Source organism: Galleria mellonella, unplaced genomic scaffold, assembly GCF_026898425.1.
Source record: "Galleria mellonella isolate WM207_F2 unplaced genomic scaffold, CSIRO_AGI_GalMel_v1 utg90, whole genome shotgun sequence".
Classification (NCBI taxonomy): Eukaryota; Metazoa; Arthropoda; class Insecta; order Lepidoptera; family Pyralidae; genus Galleria; species Galleria mellonella.
The window spans coordinates 227213-252003 of NW_026442172.1; the positions used below are offsets into that span (position 1 = coordinate 227213).

Here is a 24791-nt window from a genome sequence, read left to right on the forward strand (position 1 = left end):
CACAGTAATCCGTAAATTGATAGTCATAAACTTATAACGGTGCTTTAAACCATAACGAAGATTAAGTAATTCGTTTGTTTATAAAATGATTACTGGAAAATTTTAACTTTGTAATAATAGATGTTAACCATCTGAATGAAGTAAAATAATTTACCTATAGATGTAACTTTTTCTTTTATATTCTTTAAACAAAAATGTATAGTTATTTTAAATTTTGTGATTTAGTTTATGAAAGATGCAGAGTATAAATCAATTAGAGTACATGATCCGGGCTTGATTGGAATAATATAGGAAAGTAATGGCTCGGAATTGAAAAAATCGTGAAAAATTTTCGGAAACAATTAGTACGTGTTTCGTTTAAACAAAAGAAAAAAAGTTAGGGAAGATTTGTAAGGACGAAATTGCGGAAGCAGTAAATATTTTTTATACTTTTAATAATGATAATAGTCTTTTAATACTAGACCCACACAGTTACTAGAAATGTAGAAAATAGAATTCAAATTCAATTAATCTTATAAGATTGATTGTCCTGATTGACTACCAATACAGAGCTAAAACCACTAAGTCTAAGCTCGAAGATAAAATTTAGAAATAGGATTAAATTTTAACAAAAGGATGTATAGATAGAAATATACTTTTTATTGTTTCCTCTATAAGATTACAGTAGTAAATTTATTAAAACTAGCTACAAACAATTACAAGAAATGTTCACACTGAGAAAACATAAAAAAGATTTTTGAAAATTACTACTTAAAGGGGAAACACGACACCACAAATCCAATACCGCGGTAATAGTTAATAAATAATTAAATTAAATAAGTACAGACAATATACTAATTTGAAGGAAAATGGAAAAATATTTACAGCTAATTATTCGGAGTAATAGACCCACAGGAAATAATTACGACAACTTTATTTGTTTAATGCCAAACTATATGACTCGTATGAAATATTAAGTCTAATGCAAACAAAAATATTACGCGCTTATATCCACAAATGGTTTGCGTAGGAAATAAGGTTTTCATTACAATGAAAATAGTACAAGATAAACGACGGAACTGCAGCAAAGTGTGTGATATGTAAGATACGACAAAAAAGGAAATTTTAACGAAATGAACGACCTATACGGATTATTGTCCCTGGTGAGTGGTGACTTTTATTATCAAAATTTTATTAATAGTTGAAACAAATTTACTTCTGTTGGTGTAAACGAGTAATGAAATGATACCAGCAATATTTTTGTGTTTATAGGACGATTTTTTTGACGATGTGGTATATAATATTTACGAGTTAGTACATTTTTTTATTACTTTCTAGAAGTAGTCGCTTGACAGTCAATGATATGAGTACTCGTATGATGAGAGATACCGAAGTTCAACATACGAAAAGCTTCTTATTAAAATTTTGTGCTTCTTTTTTAATTATAAAAATATAATCAACACTTTAATAAATATATGTATATACATAACATGATTTACTATATGTATTTCGTGGCTTTATCTGCGTGAATTAGTATATAAAGTACTCTATGCGTTACTTAATTTAGAATATGGTTTATGTACTATATATTTGTATAATATAATTATTTATTTATTGTTACATAAACAGTCTTACATATAATTTATTTGAATATATTCAAACAGTACTCAATATCATGTTAGAGAACATGAACATATTTTTTTATATATATATTTAAGTAGCTATATATTACATTTCAGATGCTAGCAAGCTTTCCGCTACTGACATCAGCGGACGTCGACTGCGGTGACAAGCCTTTTCACTGCATTAATTCGACACACTTCAATGTGTGTGTAGATTTAGGAACAGGCACATTGAGGACGATTGACAGTGTTACAATTCAGTGTCCAGATGGAACCGTTTGTTTAGAAACAAATTTTTATGAATGTGAATTTCCAGTGACTTCAACACCAGTGTTAAAGACTAGTGAAGTGACAAAAGTTATTGATATGTTTGGAGCTATTTCAACGGACAAAATAAATATAAGTTCTTCTAAACATGAAAATAGTGATTCAACTTATAATACTGTGGCTACAACAACTTTATCAGAAGTTGAAAGGATAAAAGATGGGAGAGCAGCGTCGGAAATTACACCTCAAGGTGATTATACCACTACACCTTATTTAATTGCAAACAAAAGTTTACCGGTCAGTAATGAAGCGAATCTTAAACCATTTGTTAATAAAGCTAAACAAAATATAACTGAAGGTAATATACCGAAATTGCCAAGTGACGATATATACAGTACAACTATTGTATCTAATATGTTATCCGAAGAATTTTCTACAAAGTATAATCAAAATATAACACCATTAGAAGAAAATATAATCGATGATACAATCAACGAAAATTCAAATGATAATGTACTAACAGGAATTGATACTACGGTAACATACATGCCAAAAGTACAAAATAATAATTATTTAACAGATAATTACTTAAATTTGTTTAAAAATGAATTTACTGTATTTAATAACTCAATTCTTTCTAATGCTCCGCCAACGGAGTATTTGATAAGCAATAATACGTTTAATATAGATGAATTGCATGATAAATTAATTAGTTCATTTGAGACAGAAAGTACAGACATTTCCCTGGATATGATTGCAGATTTCATAGATGATGGTATTTTAAAAAATACAGGCTTTTCCAGAGACGTAAAAGGAGATAATGATATTTTAATTTCAACTGCCAATAAAGTCATAGTTGAAATAGAATCTTTAAACACTCAGCCAGTACAAATCTCATCTACATATTTGTCATCTACGGCAGATTATATAACTGAAAATATACCGGAATTTAAACAAAGCTTAACAGGTATCAGTTCTGAAACACACACTTTATCGATAATTTCCCACGATATAACTACAGAATCCATAGACGATATCATTTTAACTTCAACCATCGATAAAATAGATTCGTCAACCACAAAACCGTCTGCACAAACCCTAACTACATACAAACCATCTACAGTAGATTTTACAACTGAAAATATACCGGAAATTAAACAAAGCTCAACAGGTTTCAGTTCTGAAACTCTCACTTCATCGATAATGTCCCATGATATAACTACAGAATCCATAGATGATATCATTTTAACTTCAACTATCGATAAAATAGATTCGTTAACCACAAAGTCGTCTGCACAAACACTAACTACATATTTACCATCTACAGTAGATTTTATAACTGAAAGTATACCGGAAAATAAACAAAGCTCAACAGGTTTCAGTTCTGAAACTCTCACTTCATCGATAATTGCCCATGATTTAACTACAGAATCCATAGATGATATCATTTTAACTTCAACTATCGATAAAATAGATTCGTTAACCACAAAGTCATCTGCACAAACACTAACTACATATTTACCATCTACAGCAGATTTTACAACTGAAAGTATACCGGAAATTAAACAAAGCTCAACAGGTTTCAGTTCTGAAACTCTCACTTCATCGATAATGTCCCATGATATAACTACAGAATCCATAGATGATATAATTTTAACTTCAACTATCGATAAAATAGATTCGTCAACCACAAAGCCGTCTGCACAAACGCTAACTACATACATACCATCTACAGTGGATTTTACAATTGAAAGTATACCGGAAATTAAACAAAGCTCAACAGGTTTTAGTTCTGAAACACTCACTCCATCGATAATTTCCCATGATATAACTACAGAATCCATAGATGATATAATTTTAACTTCAACTATCGATAAAATAGATTCGTCAACTACAAAGCCGTCTGCACAAATGCTAACTACATACATACCATCTACAATGGATTTTACAACTGAAAGTATACCGGAAAATAAACAAAGATTAACAGATTTCAGTTCTGAAACACTAACTTCATCGAAAATGTCCCATGATATAACTACAGAATCCATAGATGATATCATTTTAACTTCAACCATCGATAAAATAGATTCGTCAACCACAAAACCGTCTGCACAAACCCTAACTACATACAAACCATCTACAGTAGATTTTACAACTGAAAGTATACCAAAAATTAAACAAATCTCGACAATTTTAAGTTCTGAAACACTCACTACATCCATAAATTCCCATGATATAATGGCAGAATCCATAGACGATATCATTTTGACTTCAACCATCGATAAATTAGATTCGTCAACCACAAAGTCATCTGCACAAACGCTAACTACATATTTACCATCTACAGCAGATTTTACAACTGAAAGTATACCGGAAATCAAACAAAGCTCAACAGGTTTCAGTTCTGAAACTCTCACTTCATTGATAATTTCCCATGATATGACTACAGAATCCATAGATGATATCATTTTAACTTCAACTATCGATAAAATAGATTCGTCAACTACAAAGCCGTCTGCACAAACCCTAACTACATACTTACCATCTACAGCAGATTTTACAACTGAAAGTATACCGGAAAATAAACAAAGCTCAACAGGTTTTAGTTCTGAAACTCTCACTTCATCGATAATTTCCCATGATGTAACTACCAAATCCATAGATGATATCATTTTAACTTCAACTATCGATAAAATAGATTCGTCAACCACAAAGTCGTCTGCACAAACACTAACTACATATTTACCATCTACAGCAGATTTTCCAACTGAAAGTATACCGGAAATTAAACAAAGCTCAACAGGTTTCAGTTCTGAAACTCTCACTTCATCGATAATTTCCCATGATATAACTACAGAATCCATAGATGATATCATTTTAACTTCAACTATCGATAAAATAGATTCGTCAACCACAAAGCCGTCTGCACAAACGCTAACTACATACATACCATCTACAGTGGATTTTACAATTGAAAGTATACCGGAAATTAAACAAAGATTAACAGATTTCAGTTCTGAAACACTCACTTCATCAATAATTTCCCATGATATAACTACAGAATCCATAGACGATATCATTTTGACTTCAGCTATCGATAAAATAGATTCGTCAACCACAAAACCGTCTGCACAAACCCTAACTACATACAAACCAACTACAGTAAATTTTACAACTGAAAGTATACCGGAGATTAAACAAATCTCAACAATTTTAAGTTCTGAAACACTCACTACATCCATAAATTCCCATGATATAACTGCAGAATCCATAGACGATATCATTTTGACTTCAATCATCGATAAAATAGATTCGTCAACCACGAAGCCGTCTGCACAAACCCTAACTACATACATACCATCTACAGCAGATTTTACAACTGAAAGTATACCGAAAATCAAACAAAGCTCAACAGGTTTCAGTTCTGAAACTCTCACTTCATCGATAATTTCCCATGATATAACTACAGAATCCATAGATGATATCATTTTAACTTCAACTATCGATAAAATAGATTCGTCAACCACAAAGCCGTCTGCACAAACGCTAACTACATACATACCATCTACAGTGGATTTTACAACTGAAAGGATACCGGAAATTATACAAAGCTCAACAGGTATTAGTTCTGAAACACTCACTTCATCGATAATTTCCCATGATATAACTACAGAATCCATAGATGATATCATTTTAACTTCAACTATCGATAAAATAGATTCGTCAACCACAAAGCCGTCTGCACAAACCCTAACTACATACATACCATCTACAGCAGATTTTACAACTGAAAGTATACCGGAAATTAAACAAAGCTCAACAGGTTTCAGTTCTGAAACTCTCACTTCATTGATAATTTCCCATGATATAACTACAGAATCCATAGATGATATCATTTTAACTTCAACTACCGATAAAATAGATTCGTCAACTACAAAGCCGTCTGCACAAATGCTAACTACATACATACCATCTACAATGGATTTTACAACTGAAAGTATACCGGAAAATAAACAAAGATCAACAGGTTTCAGTTCTGAAACTCTCACTTCATCGATAATTGCCCATGATTTAACTACAGAATCCATAGATGATATCATTTTAACTTCAACTATCGATAAAATAGATTCGTCAACCACAAAGTCGTCTGCACAAACATTAACTACATATTTACCATCTACAGTAAATTTTACAACTGAAAGTATACCGGAAATTAAACAAATCTCAACAATTTTAAGTTCTGAAACACTCACTACATCCATAAATTCCTATGGTATAACTGCAGAATCCATAGACGATATCATATTGACTTCAACCATCGATAAAATAGATTCGTCAACCACGAAGCCGTCTGCACAAACCATAACTACAGACTTTGCATTTTTAGTAGATTATGATACATCAGCAATTATCCGGGAAATAACTACAGGATCTATAAATGATAATATATTAACTTCTAATATCGATGAATTAGATCCGCTAATCACAGAACCTTTTGCACAAACCCCACCTGCCCACTTAACATCCAGAAAAGATATAATAATTGAAAATATATCGGAAATTTCAGAAAGCTTAATGTCACCAGCTTTCGAAACTCGTGATATATCAAAAATTTCCCGATATACAACTGCAGAATTTATAGAAGATATTACATTAACTCCAACTATTGACAAAGTAGTTGGTGAAATTGATTCGTCAACCACGGAGTCGACTGCACAAATTCTAATTACAGACTTATCGTCTACAGTAGACTTTATAACTGAAAGTATAGCAGAAGATACACAAAGCTTGTCACTGTCAACTTTAAAATCTAATATATCCAATAATATAGACAGTTCTTCAGAAATTTTAAATACAATAAAAAATAAAAGTAAATCACCATTTGTTGAATTCGAAGAACCTTCTTCAACTGGTAATATAGGTACATTTGATATAACATATAATAATTCAGAATCTATGTTAAAAACAGAAGGTAAGACGAAAAGTCTACCTGATATTCTAACAGATATAACACGTAATAGTTCTACCACATCAACTAGTCACAGTAATGAGTCAAGTGTTTTAAAAAATAATTCAAAACAGGGCGGAATAATTTCATTGAAGACGTACAGTACAGAAAATTCAAGAGAAAATACTTTGGATATTAATAATAAACAAAATACTACAACTTCTTATATATTAAAGAAAGATAAATCTGTACATGAAAGGTTGCAGTTTACGAGTCCTTTGCCACACATAGAAACCACTACATTGGATATACCAATACTTACGACGAATATAGGCTATCCTACAACTTCATTAAATAATTTATTACAGCAAAATATAAACGCGACACAATATAATATCCAACAAAGTAATATAAGTACTTTTATTACAGATCCTAATGAATCAAGATTTTTTAATTCATCAGAAATAGATTTTAAAAATGAAATAAAATTAGAAAACTTTACTGAAAATTTACAAATTACTACAGAAAATCGTTTACAAGTTATAACAAATAAGAGTAACATAACAAATAATAAAGAAACTAACATACTATCTCAGCCTTTAATCACAATTGATAATCGAAAATCTCAACACAATTCTCAATATGACGGATTATCAAATTTAAATCAACACAACTTTACTCAGTTAGTAAAACCAAATATGACAGAAAAACCAATAACAAGTGTATATTCAGTACTAAAATCGAATTTTAGTTGCCGTAATCGCAAAAATGGAAAATATGGAGATAATAATGATTGTAGCACATTTTATATTTGCATTGGAAGACAAAATCCTATCAAGAGAAAATGCCCAGTAAACACAGTGTTTAGTGAAATTAGAAAGCAGTGTACAAATAATTTGTCACATTGTATTAGAAATAATACATTTCGTTGTTTATCTGAAGGACGATTCTCTGATATATTTAAAGATAAATTTTATTATATATGTATAAAAAATAATAGTAGTTTCATCAGATACAAGTTTCAGTGTGCAGATGGTTTTCATTTAAATAAAACATCTGTAAAATGTATTAAAGATATAGAAATTTCACAGTCTGAAGATAGCTTAAGTAAAAATAGCAGTGAAAAGAGTATATTTGAAGCAAATTCTTCGGAGAAGTCTGATAATTACCACAGTAATAAGTTTGAGTGCAAGGAAGCAGGCAAATTTGCAGATCCTACCAATTGCAGAAAATATTATGAGTGTATAAAAAAGAAATCTCGATTTCGTAGGAAATCTAAAAAGTGTAAAAAGAACAAAGTTTTTGATAGAGATAAGAAAACATGTGTAGATAATGAAAGTTACGAATGCTAATTGGCAATGTTAATTTAAATTAGGTAGTTAATTTCTAGCGACAAGGTATAACAATTACTTATAAGGTAGTAATAATTACCCAGAATGTTATATGAATGTTGGTACCTGATATCTATTGAAACTCGTTTGATGTACGAGTATAATAGCTATTTAATTTTGTTTATTTTTAGTAATAATCTAAAGTGTAATATTTATTTGCATTTATATTATTTAAAATTTATATAATTTCAACTTTTAACCTTTCAAAATAATCTGTTTCAATGAAACATATTGATAAGATAACAAGGTTTAGTTAAAATTATTAAAGGAAGAACAGGAATTTAATAAATAATCGAAACATTAGATTTTTTATTATAAACAGTTATATATACTATTGAATATAAACAGTTTTATGCTCGGGTTAATTTTTCATTTGCTTACATGTTCATTAGATTTTTTTGGAACAGATTATGACACTATCATAGGTATTAATCTAACTGATGTAAGTGTTTAGAAAATATACCTACTGTATATAAATAATAAAAGTACAGAAATATTTTTTATGCAAATAAAAAATATTAAAAATATACATTACGTGTGTTTTATTTACTTATTTATTAACAAAATTTGTTGCCATTCTTGAGGACTTAAGTGTTATTCTTCTGTACCCTGTAAATTCACTGTCATATTCCACACTTCATGCCGAAATACAGCCATGCAAACATAACTGCTTCACGGTAAAAACACGAATTTTGTAAAATGTCTTCTGATTCCAAAATAAAAATATTTAGATGATGTATTTATTAAAAATGCGGTATTTACTTGCCTAACAAAACTCTACAAATTTTTCCATGCTTGTTCTGTTTATACTTCGTAATTTGGTTTCATCCATGGCTGATAAAACAGTTAATTAATCTCATTTTATTACAATTTTAAAAATAATGTTTGTTATATTGAAATATTTATTTTACCTTACTAATATTTTAGTTTAAATATGTTATGTATTTTATATATTTATTTATGTAATATATATTATTATAAGCACTAGATGTAATGTATACATGTGATTATTTGCATATGTTTTATTAACATGAGCGTTTTTTGTTAGATATACTTTTTGTGCCAAATAGTTAGTTTTTTTCTTTTCTCCTCTACCAAAAGGTTGCTTTAGCGGTAAGGACCGTCTTTTGTATTTTATAAGTGTAATATGTACATATTTATTATTCTATTATTTTTTATGTGGTATTATTATATCATTGTTTAAAAGAGTAAACAAATAATAAAATAACGAGACGAACTTTGTATATGGGAAATATTATAGATAAGGAAAATAGAAGTCAAAACAATCATTTTTAGAATTTTTGCCTGTCTGTATGTTTATTTCGGCATTACGGAAAAACTATTACACTATGTTGGATGGTTTTCACAATTGTATTCCTGAAGATCTAACTTAAAATCTAGAGCCTTAAGGGGTGCCTTTTATTAGTTTTTCTACTTCTGTAATCCACGCGTACGAATTTGGGGGCAAAAAGTTACTTTATTATAAAATTCGTGGTTTGCGATATGCTGCTCCAGCATTATTGACAGATTGGTCTCCGTCATCCCTTTCCAATGTGATACAGAATTTACTGGAGAACACTGTACAACGGACAGAGGTCTCTCCCCATATCGGCCGTGGCGGGCAAAAGTATGTCGCACGGACAGGTCCATTGTCATCAGTTACACTAAATTTGTAGTTTTTACATTCTATAGAGCGATGCGGAGATGTCTGAGGATGTAATCTTGTATCTGTATTAGAGTCGACCCTTTTATTTTCATTACCGAATAATTCTATTGACGGTTTAGTTGCATTAGTCACCGGACATTTGTATTTCTCTGGAGCAGTGCACGTTCGAGTGTAGCCATTGAAGATGGTGTTGCCACCACATTTGAATTTAATACCTTGAAATCGATTTTTGTTCGGGATACATAAAATATAACCTTTGCAATCCGGAACAGTGGGATCAATTATCCGCTCGTTCTTGTGACAATAGATAGTCTTGCTTATGGCGGGCTCTACGTAATTAACAGCGTTTTGACAGACATCACTCGAGTCCTCATTGCAGTGAGTGTTAGGTGGACAAATGAATGCTGGACCTAATAAGTTAATGCCTTCGCAAATTCTCAATCTGTGTGCTCCTTCACATATAAAACCGTATGGTCCACAGTCAAATTTTTTTGTATTGAACGCGGTCACTGTGTCTCTAGCGCATAGTAGTGTCTGAAAGAAATGTCAACGATTAGATAAAACAACTAAATACTTAATTATATTTGAATGTATGTATGTGTAGTTTGGTGTAAATCTCATTTGATATGTTGCAGTAGAACCAGGTCAAATTGTTAAAGATAACATTCATTAAACATATGTCTAGGCTAGGCAAATGTTTATGTAGGTATACGGTAATGATTCATAAACATTTCGGTGCAACATTATGTAATAGATACATTGCAATGGGCTACAAAATAAATATATTTGAATATAATATTAGTTTATTGCCTTTATAGGCGTGGATGTTAGAAGTAGGAAAATCAATGGAATACAACTATGGTAAATTGCATCCTATTTCGGGCGGTAGTTTTTGCATGATATCGGAACAAACAAAATGACAGACAATTTTTTTAATATTATTTTTTTGATTTCTATTGCTCTTATTAAGAGTCTTCATATTAATTTTTCTTAAATATCTCCTTTGTATACACATTTTCAAGTTGCAGTTTGATTATATTATTAAGATTATTTATATATTTAATAATTACATAGAGACAAGTTTCTTGAATATTTTAGCGCAGTGCTGTTATTTCGGTTAGATAAGATTCAGATTCTGTATTTACATGTAAACAAGTTATATTTATCTAGTCAGTTGACTGTGATGATGTATGATATATACCTTTCAAATGAAATGATTTACATGAAAATAAATTTATTTATAAAATTTAATTCATTGGAGCTATTAATGTATAGGACACATAGACTAGGTTTTTGCTCGGCAAAAAAGCACAGATTTCAATAGTGCCAAAATTAATATGAAATTAAAATGGGAATTATTATCATGGATAGCAAAAAGAAATAACAAAATCGGTTCAGGATTGGTCAAGATATTGCATAACATAATTGTTTGTATCTATAATAAATTTACTATTGTAATCTTTTGGAGAAAATAATAAAGACTATCTATCGATCTAATATAAAGAAGTACAGGCAACTTTAGATAATATTTTTTTAATCATTCAGAAATAAGTGCTACACCATCACATTAATTGCCTACATGATCCTCAAACATAATAGGTATGTGTATTATCACATGTATGTATGATCACCCGGACCCTCCAACTCAATTTAAAAAAGTTAATTTCATAAACTGATACGATCGAGATAGAATCTGGATATTACACATCGAGAAACTTGGGAAACCTCTTCGGGAAGCCACTGAGTTACTGTACCAATAACGTCGAAATTACAAATTTTTATACTTTCAATTTGACACAAGGATATTTATATAAGGTAATTATTATCAAGATAATGTTAGTCCTGATAGTAAAAAATTACAAGATACAATTATTACTTACTGTGAGACAAGCAGTTAGAAGCACTTTGAAGGACATTTTTTACTCAGTCAAGGTTAACACGAAGGCGACTGGAGAGCAACTAACGGACGTATAGTACTTTCTTAAAAATTCACTTCACGACCAATTATCATTTTTAACACTTCGCGAGTACATTTGGAGAAATGAGTTCGTGTCACTGGCGCAATGTGTCACCGAGTATTGTGACTTCGACATTTTAACGACCCTTATTTCTTTCGACATATGAATAGGTATGGTAATACGGTTATTTATGATGACAAAGTTTACTGTATGTAAAAGAAGATTTACGATACACAAGGATGTACGAAGTTGTAAATTTGTCTACTGTTTTTAAAGTCAAGCACTTGCGTTTAGTTTCAGTTTGTAGTGAAATATGGCAGTGAAATTACGGAGTATGGAGGCAGAATAAAAAAGAACCGCATGGGGCGTGCTTTGAGCGTTTCTGTATATACTGTGATGTCTGCAGATAGCATTTATTAACTAACTATAGATAGGTTGCTTGTTCGTTTGCCATTAAAAGTATTACGTGTATTATATTAATGTTGAATACAAGTTAATTGGATACTTGGTAGAATGTAGTAGCCGTTGTCTATAAGTGATTAAAACAAGTGGTTAGCATGTACAGGTAACATTATTTATATCTTTCTCGAAGTAACAATGTATCTATGTATGACAGTGATCGCAATATATAATCTTATATCCAAAATATTAGATCTATTGTTAAATTAATTTAAAATTGTTATTAAGAAACACTTATTGAACAAAGCTTGTTACAAACTATGCAAACTAAACGATTACTTGAATGATAAACGTGTATAGGTTAGTTGATCATGAACGGGCTTTTTAATAACCATGTAATTTTAGACATAGTACATTTAAATAAATACAAATGTTAATAGAAATTTTAAATCGTAAGTATTGAGTTTCTTGTGGCTTCTTTTCAATGTATCACAAAATTTTGAGTTTGCAATAGATAAATCGAAAATGACAATTTAAAAATATTTGTAAACAAGTCTATTTGAAAAAAGCTAGTCTGAATTTGTTGCCGTCTGAAGGGCAAAATAAAGAGGTAAAATTTTGGCATTAGAGAAATATTATTTCAGTTAAAGACTAAGATGATTTTCCTTAATGATGAGACGATTTTGCTTTGTAAAGATAACTGAAATAAACAGTAACGATTGTGTCACATAATAAAACAAGGTGTATACGATATATCTAATCTTATTTTATTATTTCTGATAACATTTACAGTTAGTTATATTACATATATAATATATAAATAGTTTGTTTACTCGTCCTCCGAAGATGATTCACTGTCACTCTCCGAGCTCGTCGACGTATCGAGGTCTTGGGCTGGGGCACCGGTTTTAGCTCTGTAGGTACATAAATGTTACTTTAGCAATTGTTTTTACGGAAAGTCAAAATCTCTATAAATGCAAATTTTAGGTTCAGACTGTATTCTAAATACTATAGCTTGATGAATTTTTGATATTATTAGAATTACTCTTAAAATAAAATCATAATTTGTAAAATAAATACCCGACCGGTCATGCTGTTTAGGGCATTTTCAAAAGTTATCTTATACTAGTTTTTTCTTGTGCAATTAATTGAAGGATGGCTGGAAACCGGTCAAGTATTTATTATAAAAACCTTTTTTTGTGGAAGAGTAGGTACAAGTGTTTTCTAATAATATCAATATATATACGATGTCCCATCAAGTGTCGATAATTACGAATATTAACGGGTATTTAAATAATTTTTCATTTACTTCATAATAATGGACTAATTTTCGGAATTTTTTATAGGTAAGAAAATAGAATAATAAAATAAAACATAAAATAATAATAATAATAAAGAGCAAAATAAAAGAATAACTCATTTGAAAAGTTGTAAAAACTATCATGTTGTGACTTAAGAACAAACGAAGTCAGACAGAAAACAAGAAGAAATTATAATACAAAACCTATGTAATCAACTTACAAGTGGTACGCGTCAGCGATCGCTAAAGCAGAAGGATGCAGGGAGTCGAGGCCCTGTCTCTCTTGCAGCAACTGCTTGACTTCCTCCTGGGGCCGGTTCAGCATTACGCCGAGCACTTGTGTGCTGGCCGATATTGCTTCCTCGAATCCACACTCCGCGAGGTAGGTCACAGCCACCTGAGAACCAGCAGGTGTGGTTTAGTAGTTGCCTACTATAATGGACTAATATTTTTTATGGGATTGAAATGGACTGGTAACTCCGTCTGCGCCATCGCTAGCGAGGTATCAATGAGGTGAGGATGAAGTTAGGTCACTAGGAATTAACTACGATGGTTTCCGTGCGAAGGTCGACTTGATAAATCATATTGCTAGCAATGGGAGGAGTATAGTTAGTTTGTTACGTACAATTCTCTCCGCACCCCTCTACTACTATAAGGTGATGATATTTGTTTCTATAATTTTTAAAAGACCTTTTAAAAAGATAAGGTACAGTCAGCATAAACAATCCTAATGGAATTTCGAGGTTTTGGAAATCCGGACATGTAAATGATGCTGACTGTACCATTAGCAAGATACTCACGGCAGCAATTCCCGCTTTTCCAACAGTGGCTGCTTTCTGTGCCACGTCAGCCAGCACCTGTGGTTTGTTCGGTACACCAACGGCTTCAGACCGTCTTAGTTTCTGCAATGCTTCCGATACGGTGTCCCAGTTGGGGTCTGACTTGTCTTGTGTGTCCGAGCATAATTCGATAATGTTTGATAGCGTCGTGGCTGATAATCTGTTTGTAAATAAGTGAATAAAAATAAATATTTTTTATTATTATCATCGCAGGGCTCATCGTAAGGATTTAAATAATTCTTAATGAGACTTATATTCTTAATGACAATTATATTTAACTTTATTTTATTCAGGTGGGCCGTCAGCTTGTTTGCCATTCTAAGTAGCATAAAAAAATATATATATTATGTTCTAGTTGAAACTAGGCTTGGTTCACTTGAATTGAGTTTATTTTCTAAGACATGCATTGGTTAAAATAATAATTTTATTTAAATTCGTTCAGTCGTTTAAGAATGTACCACATACCGAAGTTTATCAAAGTGAAGGAACAAGGAATTTTCTACCAATTGATAGAAAATATGAATGTACTTTTGAACTTCCATTGGATATTCCCACTTACTTCTGCGTGGGTGATCTGAGGTCCTTAGTTTCTTCTTTGTCTTCAGCTAGCTGGCTGTATCGCAGTACATCAGCAGCTGCCGCTCTCATTTTTTCTTTGACTTCGTTCTCTATAAAATGTTACGTATATACTGAAAAGTTTAAGTATTTCATAACGACCTAGGTGATATAGTAATTTAACTGTCTCTTCACACGATTGTTTTGAGTTCGATCTCCGCACAATACAAACGTGTATGTCTGTTTGTATTGATTTGTGCGTTCTCTAAGTATGTAAGTATTACGTATGTAAATGTATCACAAGTCTAGCTCGCACAGTACAAGCTCTGTTTGAGTTTGGGATGTATCTAGATTACCACTCACACAAATAAACAAATAATACATATCTGTCAAATAATAATAACACAAATAATATCAAATATTACTTTTAATATTCTTTATTTATTAATTTATTTATGAAAAATTTACAGGTAATAAATATACAAATAAAATGATAGAACAATTTTTAGTAAAACTGAGGGAGATGTGTTACAATTTGCGTACATCAAAATAAATAAGAATATGAATTTAGGCATATAATAAGAAAAATACCTACTCATGTTATCTGAAATTATATTTGCCTTAATTTATAATGTTATGGAATTTAAAGAAGAAATTAAATATATAAATATATGTATATTGCTATTATTGTTTGATGATATAATCTAGAATTTTCTAAAACTGACCTTGGTACTGGTAGCAACTGCACATGGCACTAAGCAATCTCTCAACGAGTTTGGCGCGCTTTGCGATCCCGAACACGACGAGTTGCGACCACACCTGTGCCAGCCGGTCGCCCGCGCCACCCACCTCCAGGGTCTTAATTATCTGGTAACAACAACCAACATGATATATATATATATATATATATATATATATATATATATATATATATATATATATACACCGTATATGTCCTGGCATAAAATGTGTCACACCTTCCATTCCCTTGGGTGTCGCAAGAGGCGAATAAGGAAGGGCGAGGGATGGGCAGCAGCATCCCTCTTAAAACACCTTTAAAAGCCTAACTGCGGTTGCCAACCAGCCTGCCAAGCGTGGTAACTACTAACAAAACTTACCTTACAGGGAAGGCTTATGTTTAGCAGTGAACAGTTAACGGCTGAACATAAAAGTGATCTATATAGTTATATAGTTTAAGTAAGTTGACAATAGACTGGCCAAGTTTGAAGTGTTTTTTTTAGGTCTACAAAAACGTTTGCAATAGTATATGTCTATCTTTCAAGGATAGATTACTATACCCATGTAATTCTTACTAGACGCAACAAGTTAATGCAAAAAATGTGAGTATACATGCTCTACTACCCATACAAAGACGAGTCGGGCCGTTAGTTAGTATAATATATATTTTAATTAGTAAACAATCACAAACAAAAATATAGATGATAGTAATAGGAATAAACACATTACCTCTTCCATCACTGTAGGCTCTGGGACATACACATTGGGAACTAACATATCCAACAGCTGGGTAGTCCTCTCGAAGGGCGCGTGTCTATGACAAAATAAAACATAATAATCGTCTGCACAAATAAATTGATGAAACTTCGGCTATAGACATATAAAGGATACTGGGAAATATCTCAATGATGAATTCAATACTTCGAAACTTGAATAAAATAAAATTACCTACACATCTCTTGAATAAGTTTCATGACATGAGTTTAACTTAAGATTATAAAATATTTTCACATACAAATGTATATAAGAATTGTACTATACAAATAAATCATTTTGACAATTTTTTTTATACAACTTAGAATGGCAAACAAGCTGATGGCCCACCTGATGGAAAGTGGTAGCCGTCGCCTATAGACATGAGCAGTACCATGGACATAACAGAGTATACTGTTTCTCCCATGATACCCCCATGCGTTGCCATTCCTGAGGACTCGGGTGCTATTCCTCTGTACCCAGTAAATTCACGCCATATCCCACCCTTTAAACCGAAACACAGCCATGCAAACACAGCTGCTTCACGGTTGAAACACGAATGGGATAGAGGTACCCAAGCAATCGACTTTTGTACAAAGTCTCGCTCTGGTATAATATAAATATGTAGTTCTATTGGGTGAAATTAATCTTCATTCTTTATTTTTGTGGCATTCTATCAGTAATTAATACTTAACACCTATTATTTTCTTATTTTTTAATAAGCTATTATTTTTTGTCTTTATTAGTTCATAATTTCTATCAGACATTCAAAGGTCGCTTGAAAGAAATCCGCTAAATCCGTCATTGTAGAATTTTTTTTTAAGAAGTGTTACAAACAAACAAACGTTTAGACGAAATATCTTCCCATTCTTATTTCTATTATTTATTTGGGATCAGCGTAATGTTTTTTTACCTTTCTACTATATTCGCAGTCATTTCCGAATTTCCTCCCATCACTTTTACATATTTCATTCAAATCTTTTTAAAGGAGGAGTATATATATATATATATATATATATATATATATATATATATATATATATATATATATATATATATATATATATATATATATATATATATATATATATATATTAACTAAAACTTTAATAATGATAAATAAAGTGTGATCAATATAATTTATACATACCTGCAGGCTACTGTAACGAAATGTCTATAGTAAATGCTTTCTTTGTACGCATCACCAACTAATTTGTAATTATCGTCCTTCATTAAAAGAGCGTGCAATCTTTCTGCCAAATTTATATCCTAAAACAATGCAAAATAATAGAGTAATTAGTAAAAAGTATTACGACAGTTGTAGTTGGTGTCATTGTATATTAAAAAAATTCAATCATGATTAGATGGAAATACACCTCATCGATCGTAAAATATCCAGGAATACATATTATACGTATATATATTATATGCGTGTACACGTACACGCATAATATGTAGTATTACACGTGCGCATACAAGCGCGTACGTGTGCATGCGCGCAACGCATGTACGGTCGTAAGAAAGTACTCACGCAGACACGAACGCACAGAGGCACGCACGCACGCACACACACACAATTAAATTTTTTTTTATTTAAGTCGGTAAGAAATAAATATAATGCGAGACATTGATATTACTGATCCATGGAAAAAAGTATATAAGAAGTTACCTGTAAGTGATCACTGCAAACTCCCATAGCTGTAATAAAGAAGTTTGTGTCCGTAGGCTCTTTGGGCTCCAAGCTCTCTCTTTTTTCTAAATCATTTAATATTCCACTTAAAATGTCGACACGTGGGCCGCCTGCAACATAAAATTATATAAGTGGATTGTAATATTTTACAGAATTAATTGGTACATTTTCATATGATGGCTTCTTCTTATCTCTGGTCAATCATAAAACATATCTCGGTCACATAGTGGACGTAGCTTCGAGTACAAATATCACATAAAAGGAACAGAAGTAAATAAGCAAAAAACCTCCTTCGATTGTTCCTTTATTCAGAAGTCGCTTAAGAATGATTTTTGGAAATTTTACTTCTTAAAATTGCGTTTTTTGCTTGGACAATGCACAAATTTATTTTAATTTAGCGGAACCTGTCCCGGTTTTATACGGTAAGTAAGTATTTTAAAAGTTGGCAAAGTATTTTTTGAATTTATCTATTACAAATAAAAAAAAAAAACGAATATTTAATTTTTATAATATGTATAGTAGTTTAGATGTGCATGACTCAAGCAAAGGAAAATCAATCAATGAACTCAAAAACAAAGAATGATCACACTGAATTATTATTTTAAGTATACTTCCTTCATCTTAAATTGTAAGCATAAATACATACAATTAATATTGAAATGAATATTTATTATTCAGATTTTTTTAAAAGAATTCGCACCATTTTGTTCTCGTGAGTTATGTCGGTAGGTCGGTTAATCAACTTACGTTCTTTGCAGAATAGACACAGGAGATAGTAGTAAGCAGACAGTCCAGGTTCGATTCCTAATTTTTTGAATTCGGCGACGATTTGCAGCGCTAACTGTTGCAACATTTTACCGCCGCCCCACGCCGATATAGATCGAAGGCATGAGGTTAGCGTTTCATTATTAGGAGATATGCCCTAAAAATGTTTTGAATTTAAATATTAAAGCCTATGTTCATTATGAAACTGGCAGCTTTAAATTAGAAATAATGATATTAATTTCATCAACGCTTCAATTTTTTTTATTTCATTCCACTTCGAGAAATTTTAAAAAAATATTATTAAAATGCGAAAATAATATGTCATTAAACTATTAAGTGATTGAAAAATGTTAAAACAATATTTTTCCCTTAGCAGCTAAAAAAAACCAATGCAATTAACATATCATTTATAAGATGACAACAGTCATAAAATGAGAATAATGTATTTGCTCTATTTATTACTCTAAGATTATAATGATATCACCATCCTGTCACCTAGTGGATTTTCCCATGACAATATATACATAAGAAAGCAAACAAAAATGCATTTACGATATTTATAATTCTTTATCTAAATTTAAAAGTTATTTAATATCATTGCAAAATGTACTTGGTGTGATCAAGTTTTATTACCATTTAATCTTTACTTCCTTAGTAATATTATACATATGAAAATTAGTTTGTTTGTTACTTTTTAATACCTTAACATTATGAAATTTGATATACACATACTATATAGAATGGAGAAAGATATTTATTAGGACTACTTTACATCCCAGTCAGTAAACATAACTCGGCCATGCGATCAAGTCGCGGGAAAAAGCTAGTCGACCGAAATTTCACCCCTTTAACTTATTAAGGTTTACATTACGCTAATACATTCATAATATCTTTAGACGATCTTCACTGTGAAGTGGTGGGATCGATTCTCTGTCAGGGGAATTTAGTAAATGAGTTTGAGTAAATGTTTGCTGAATGATTTGTTAAAAGAAAATCACCAGCTATGGACAAGTCATTATTCTAATATAGAATGTTACCTGTTCTTCCATTTCCACTAACAAACTTTTAAGTGTTTCAGTCCGAAGAGCAGTACCCTCTTTTAAAAATCCTATACAACCAAGAAGTGAATTATACACACTGGTTGAAAGTTTGATACCATTATCTTTCGCTTCCTGAGTCAACACATATGCTCTTTCAGCCTGAAAAGTGCAATCATGATACAAAGCAAATTAACATATATCTATGTGATATTTTGAAGTTTTCTATAAAAATTATAATTAAATGCTTATAAGATATTCACACAGAAAAATAGTGGCACCATATTGTATTGGAATCAAAATTAATATTTATGTAACTAGTAAAATTTCTACATTAATATATTTCTCTTGTAAAGTAATAACTATATGTAAATTATATTATTATATTATAAACTTACTTGATAGTATTTCGCCATACCCTGAATAATACAACAGTATGCTTCAGATGTCTTTGGTTCGAGAGATTCAAATATTTTATCAGCTAGGCCACCCAACCTGTGGTAATTGTGGTTAATTTATAAAAAATAACTAATGTTTATACATAATATTCGAAAAAAAATGTTTTAAAGTTGCTGACAATTTAATTCTAGTCCTGATTTCATATTACACTAGCAAAGTGTATTGTGAGTTTATTTTATAAGTTGTTACAAATACATGTTCATAAAAATGTATAAAAATAAACAATAATAAATTTATTTTAGTTATTTAGCTTTTTTTGAGTAGAATTTTAATAAGAAATTATGTCACAAAGTACATAATTGCTAAAATAGGTTTGTTAATTTTAGTTTATATGAATATGGGGGTTAAATTTTTTTCTCAAAAAGTACAAGCTAGTTTTGTATTTTATAATGACAAAACTTGAAAAGTGAAATCTTTAAAAGTATGATGTATGGGTTGTCATGTTATTTTTAAACTGCATATTCCTTCATACATAAAAAAATTTATAACAAACTTATGTCTAGTTATATTTATTATGCTATTATTACTTCCATGTAGCTGCCTGTCGTTCTCTTATGTTTGCAGAAAACCACCTCTCCTCAAGCCATTCCATTGAGTCTGGTTCCTTCTCATTATAAAAACATAAAAGTTGCAAAAACGCAATTCTCAGCTCTTCATTAACTCCACTAGTTCCACCAAGGAGTTGGAATATTTTCAGTGAGTCTTCTAATAAGGCATTATTTATTGTGTATTTTAAATCTTCTTCTGTCACCTTAAAAACATCATTATAATTATATTATTAAGTTTTATCTTAAGCTATACAGTTTTTACCTACAAATATTCAAAAGTTTTCTTTCAGCTTCTCAAAGATTGACTGTAAGAGAATCTTCTATGGGATAAGCCCAACAATGTATATTCAATCTTTTTAATATGTCAAATGTAAATTATGTACAATAAAGACTGTGCAATGTAATATTAACAGATTATTATGATACATTATATACATTTAAAGATGTCTATTTATCAACAAATTTCACATATAATATAACAGCTAACAAACAGAACATCAATGAGAAGACGTAACATTGTAATATGTGATTTATAATATTATTTACGAGGTTTGTCCGGAAAGTACGTATAAAAGTTTTTTAAAAATTTTATTTTACAATTATTCAGGTAAATCAATTTTATCCCCTTCAAAGTACTCCCCCTGTGACATAATGCACTTGTGCCAACGCCGTTTCCACTGTGAGAAGGCTCCTTGAAAGTCCTCTGGTTGTAGGTTTCTCAGCTGCCCCGTCGTAGCTTTTTTTATCTCATTTATGTCCCCCAAATGCCGCCCCCGAAGTACCAATTTGGTTTTTGGGAACAAGAAGAAGTCACACGGGGCCAAATCCGGCGAATAGGGGGGTGTTCGGTCACCGTAATGGAATTTTTACTCAAAAACTCACGGACAACAAGAGAGGTGTGGGCAGGGGCATTGTCGTGGTGAAGAATCCAATGCCCCTCTCGCGCCAATTCTGGACGAACTCGTGCCACACGAGCTTTGAGGCGTCTGAGCACATCGACGTAGAATTTTCCATCAACTGTCTGGCCTGGAGGGACGAATTCTTGATGGACAATCCCCCGAACATCGAAAAAAACAATCAACATTGTCTTGACATTTGAGCGGGATTTTCTTGATTTTTTTGTTCGTGGTTCCCCGGATGTCTTATCGAATTAGATCGGCAAAAATTTCACGGCCATTCTTGCCGAGTTTCGAGAGAAACTTGATTACGACGCGCTGCTCTTCAACGGAAGCGGGCTCCATGCCGACGGGGTTTCGTTAAGAGGTAACTTCACAGATGGCGTGACAAGCCAGTTCGCACCGCACGGCGGTCAGACCAGAACTGAAGCATTGTTAGGGACATAAGGAAGGGGTCCTGCGCTTACCTGGCCTCCCCACTCCTCTTTCTCGCATTCCAGAACACTTTTATACGAACTTTCCGGACAGACCTCGTATAACATGTTCACACTGACATACTAAGTACCAAAGATTATTTTTAATATCTCACAACTGGGCACAAGCTTCATCCTTTAAGAGGATAATATTAGTTTATTAGCATTGTGTATTTCATTACATGAAAGGTTTTATCTTCGTAATTGCTTATTTTAAAATATTTAGAAGAGGTAATGTTTAATAGTATCTATAATTTAGTATGTACAAACAGTATATTTCTTAGTATAATTATTGTGTAAAATATAATATTAACATTTATTAATTTATTCTTTGATCAATTTCGTAAATAAAATGGACACAATTTACAGGAGATAAAAAAAGGTCCAAATTATGAATTTATATACAGTATTTTTATTTTATAAAAATACTGTATATAATATAAATTCCTAACTGATATATTTTATATTAGTTAGGAGGTGATAACTGTCAATATATAGTACAGATATATGAATAATTACCTTGCTTTCATCATTATATAGTGGCTTTGGTGCAAATGCATCAATATGAGGATCAGCATTAAAATATGGTGTTTTCATCTTGCCTGGAGGGTCCCATTCACGGGTATTGAATAATTCGGCATGTTCATCTCTGATCCATGCTGCTGCTTTGCGACCGGCTTCAGCAGAGAGAGCATATGACCGTTTACGAAAATTTGATAATGGTATCAGATATGGATCATCATGATATCTAAAAATATATTAATTTTAACCAATAGTTATAATTTGTAATTAAGGAAATGTATGATTGTGATTCTTAAAAAGTAATTTATATATTCTTTTTTGTACAATAAAATATTTATACATATTTTATTGTGCAACAAATAGCAACAATTGGGGAGCTCAATACTATATGGTACTCTCCACCCACTAACCATTAAGTAAAACAAAAAGCATTTGAGGGCAGGGGTGGTGAATATACATTGTTTGCCACTACTACAATCAAAATATTAATAATTGTTGGACAAAATTTGGTTGACACAGAGTTTATTTAAATACACATGTAGTTAAATATAAATTTTGAAGTCATTCCATAGCTATGACAGAAAAGAACAGCACATTTTATTATATTTTGGGGTCTTAACGGGTCTGCTAATTTTAATAAAATTTAAGTACAACTTAGGCTATTTTTCTATTTATGTGTATCAGACAAAGTTGTGTATAAAAAATGGTTACATGTAATTTGAATAATTGTAAATCAATGTCATAAACTTAATTTTATTGTTATATATATTACTTGTAATGAGCAGCTGTCGGATCTGGTCCTACGGTAGCAGCCAAAGCTTGAAGAATATCTGTGGGACCTCTAGGGATTCGAGGCGGTGGCGATATGCCGTCACTCGATTTAGTAGATTGAGGAAGCGTCTGTCCTTCCAAAGTTGTTAACGTCCGATAAATATACGATAATCTGGACCATTGCCTATTAATAAAAAAAAATAATTTATGTATATTAAGTAATATTGCAGGAACTTTAGTGTTAAAAACTCAACAAAGATAACCTAAAATGCAAACCTTGGCAAATTTATATTGGAATACATTTATACTAATATAATTTATTTTGTGTACAACGAATTGAATAGAATGTATATTAATTTTGGCAATAAATTATACAAAAATTGAGATAAGTTTAGTAGATTTTAATTTAACTTTCTCAGTGGTATTTGAATGTTTTATTTTGAATGTTTTATTCTATGTGACAGTGACAATTTACTTCAAATTTCCGAAATGATGCTTAAATGTCAATGTCATATGAAATTGACAGACAGGTAGTTACTATCCTTGGTCTATGATTCATTATGTAATGCGGTCTTCGATTATATAGATGGAGCCTCAAAAACTGATCAACTTTTTGTCAGCTAATTCTCAAATTAAAAATAACTGTTTTACGTTGTTAACATTCTTAATTACATAATAATTTCATACCTACTAGTACAACAATTAGTCCATTACTCTAAGGTTGTTTTGAAAAGATTGCTCTCAGCAATAAGTTCGCCTTATTATACTTATACAATTGTATCGTTACATTTGTTAATTGTTTTATTTCTTATATTGTATAATGCAATATATATACTAATTCATTCATTTATTACGCATAAAATGTATCTTGACATATTATTTAATAAATATAATAAGCGTATTAAAAAGATACAAAAATTATAAAACAAAATAAATATAGAAGTTATAAAGGAATCACTCATAACTAATTATCACGTAGTATGAAAAAGTTGACCCGTATTTTTGATGCATTTGTATGGAGTATTTATACTCTATTTGTATAATCTAATAAATATGACATTAACTATGTGTCACGGATTCGCTCGTTTCCTTATCGTGATTTTGAATAGCATTTTATTTCTTAAAATTTATAATATTATAAATTTCCTCAAGAAATAAGCTATCAAATGCAAAAATAATTTTTCAAATTCGATTAGTAGTAGTAGATTAGGATGT

General features: G+C 31.1%; 3 protein-coding genes across 4 annotated transcripts; 1 reads left to right on the top strand and 2 right to left on the bottom strand.

Moving 5' to 3' along the window:
* The first annotated feature begins 604 nt into the window (after nucleotides 1-604).
* Nucleotides 605-8630, top strand: LOC128202337 (uncharacterized). 2 transcript variants are annotated; one of them, XM_052902316.1, is made up of 3 exons: nucleotides 605-1142; nucleotides 1719-2835; nucleotides 3040-8629. In XM_052902316.1, exons 1-3 carry the CDS (start codon nucleotides 1113-1115, stop codon nucleotides 8166-8168), a joined length of 6276 nt encoding a protein of 2091 aa, XP_052758276.1. In that variant the 5' UTR covers nucleotides 605-1112; the 3' UTR covers nucleotides 8169-8629. The 2 variants fall into 2 exon arrangements, with proteins under 2 accessions (XP_052758276.1, XP_052758275.1); XM_052902315.1 differs by having other exon boundaries at nucleotides 1719-8630.
* A 232-nt stretch (nucleotides 8631-8862) lies between these two features.
* Nucleotides 8863-12251, bottom strand: LOC113523337 (uncharacterized). Its single transcript, XM_026909266.3, has 2 exons — nucleotides 11754-12251; nucleotides 8863-10407 (listed from the first exon to the last, which is right to left on the bottom strand). Exons 1-2 carry the CDS (start codon nucleotides 11787-11789, stop codon nucleotides 9688-9690), a joined length of 756 nt encoding a protein of 251 aa, XP_026765067.2. The 5' UTR covers nucleotides 11790-12251; the 3' UTR covers nucleotides 8863-9687.
* A 725-nt stretch (nucleotides 12252-12976) lies between these two features.
* Nucleotides 12977-24017, bottom strand: LOC113523336 (protein PTCD3 homolog, mitochondrial). The gene is made up of 15 exons (XM_026909265.3): nucleotides 23853-24017; nucleotides 23578-23760; nucleotides 22803-23031; nucleotides 20894-21117; nucleotides 20306-20402; nucleotides 19908-20069; nucleotides 18853-19027; nucleotides 18085-18215; nucleotides 17566-17684; nucleotides 16392-16476; nucleotides 15650-15791; nucleotides 14929-15037; nucleotides 14331-14529; nucleotides 13752-13927; nucleotides 12977-13144 (listed from the first exon to the last, which is right to left on the bottom strand). Exons 1-15 carry the CDS (start codon nucleotides 23876-23878, stop codon nucleotides 13060-13062), a joined length of 2142 nt encoding a protein of 713 aa, XP_026765066.2. The 5' UTR covers nucleotides 23879-24017; the 3' UTR covers nucleotides 12977-13059.
* Nucleotides 24018-24791: the final 774 nt, after the last annotated feature.